Source organism: Corvus brachyrhynchos, unplaced genomic scaffold (assembly GCF_000691975.1).
Source record: "Corvus brachyrhynchos isolate BGI_N302 unplaced genomic scaffold, ASM69197v1 scaffold83, whole genome shotgun sequence".
Lineage (NCBI taxonomy): Eukaryota > Metazoa > Chordata > Aves > Passeriformes > Corvidae > Corvus > Corvus brachyrhynchos.
Genome location: NW_008238464.1, coordinates 6402178 through 6404320, shown reverse-complemented (window position 1 = coordinate 6404320; position 2143 = coordinate 6402178). Strand labels below are relative to the sequence as shown.

General features: G+C 40.1%; 1 protein-coding gene across 1 annotated transcript in view; it reads left to right on the top strand.

The window, feature by feature from the left end:
* The first annotated feature begins 847 nt into the window (after positions 1–847).
* The window catches only part of TMEM255B (transmembrane protein 255B), a 66930-nt gene continuing 65634 nt past the window's right edge, over positions 848–2143 (top strand). The window contains exons 1-2 of the mRNA XM_017736977.1: positions 848–857; positions 1909–2011. Of these exons, the coding sequence (XP_017592466.1) occupies positions 848–857; positions 1909–2011 (113 nt within the window). The remainder of the gene's footprint in view (positions 858–1908; positions 2012–2143) is intronic.

Genomic DNA, 2143 nt, shown 5'->3' with positions numbered 1-2143 from the left:
TTCTCCCATGTGTTTGTTCAATAAATAGTTTTTGTCTCTTTCACTTTCCTTCGGGGAAAATTTGTTTTTTCCCGAACCTGGTGGGGGAGGGATGGTTTGTAACCTGCCTTCTCTCAGAGGATATATTTCTAAATTTGGCCAAACCAGCACAATCATCTTTTACATTATCTTGCTTACTTTATGCTCTCTGCAAATACCCTCACCCTACTTTTTCTTTTCATTGAAAACTGAGGCAATGTATTTATTCAATATTTGGAGCAGCCTTCATCTCGTCCCTGGCATTTAGCCACCTGTATCTTGCTTCTTTGAATACTTTTATTTATATAGTTGAAGAATTCTTTGCTATCTGTTATCCTTTCTTTGCAGCATCTGGTTCAGCTAGATTTTTATCCATTCTTTCTCTCTGATCCTGCAGTTTCCAACCCAGCAAACTGTACTTCCCCTGTTTCCTGTGGGTTCATTCATTTTCAGGTAGTTACTGATCCACTAGCACCACAATTATTCTTGACCTATTCCAACCTCTTTTACGGGATGAAAGTGCTATACGTTGTTTTCCATTTTGCATTTAAAGTAAGTCCATGATTCTTCCACACTCAAATGCTAGGTCCATGCAGCCTCACCAACAATTTTTCATAGTTTCTTAATGTTTCCCCTCTTATATCCAGGACTGTAGGATATTCTTGTAGATCTATTCTTGGTTCTCAAGAAATTTGCAGTAAATAATGTTAGTCATTTATCAGAGATTATTGTCTATAATCAAATTATTTCTTAAAGGAATTAGAAGATCCTTATATTTTACTGAAAATAATTATAGAACAGCTTCCCTTTAGGCTGTTGAGTTGGATCTATGGCTGCTGGTAAATGAAAAGGTTATTGCCCATCACACCCAATAATACATGCTGCATAGGGTCTTTGTCTTGCAGCTGTCTAGGGAATTGAAGTCTTCCCCAACCATGCTGTTATTTACTGCTGATGGAAACCTCTATTCATAGCCATCCCTGAACCTGAGAGTCTTTACCAGATTTTGGGGCATTTCTATCACTCTTATCCACTACCACTTTCAAATAAATTTCTAATCTGCACCATCACCATCTCTGTTTTCTCAATCTATTACTTCATTAATTTCTATTAAAAATAGTAATTAATAGTACAAATACTACCTCTATCCTATTTTTGCTCCTTTCTTCAGCCTCTTTAGGTAAGAGGATGCAAAGAGAAAAAAGTAGCTTTGTGTTTGGCCTTAGCTCCTGGCTTACTTATCTTCATAGACTATAGGGCTAGTACCTGAGAAAATTGCCTCTTTCCATCTAACCATTTCCTGGGGAAATCAGCCAAAGACTGAATATCTTAAATGTATATACACGCATACATTTAGAGGCTGGAACAGAAGAAAAACAAGAATGTTAAGTAGAGTTGTGCATTTTGCAAGTGGGAGAACACAACATAACCAAAGCACTTGGCAGCCTGTCAAAAGCATTATTCACAAAAAGAATTTATTACGTTCTCTGCTATACGGAAGTCAGGCAAAAGGAACAGCGGACACCAAAACAGCACTGTGCCTTTGGCTACTTCTTCTCAGTTGTTGCTAGACTCTTTCAGACAGAAGTCACACAATCCTGCAGTCACTAGCACTAGAAGCAACAGCTGGCAGTTGCTGAGAAGCAGCAAGACAAGTGTCAGAATCTGCAGAGGGAATAAAAACGGAGACAGTGAGATTGAGAAATTAGATAGACACCACGTAAGAAAAAGAACAGTCCTGCAGCGTCTCTTGACTATTGACATTTCCTGTCTTAGCCTACACCTGCCTTAACCTACATCTCTGAGATGCCTACATTTGTAATTTAGTTAGTATTTCTCGTTGCTGTGGTATTTTATTTCTGATTTTTATATATAAATGCATTTTTTAAGGGAAGAAGAAAGCTGAAAGGGAAGTTTGGGACAATTCTGATCTACACCAGGTGTCAAACTGGCCAAGAAGAGATCCAGAAGCGACGCCAAGGCTGAGACACGGGTAGGACATACAACGAATTAAGCAGCTGATGGCTGCACTAGTAAAGACCTGGCCCGTGCTTCCTCCGAGGGCGGCAGGACCGGCGGCGGGAGCGGCGGCGAGCGGGGCCCGGTTATGTTGGGCGGCCGGGTC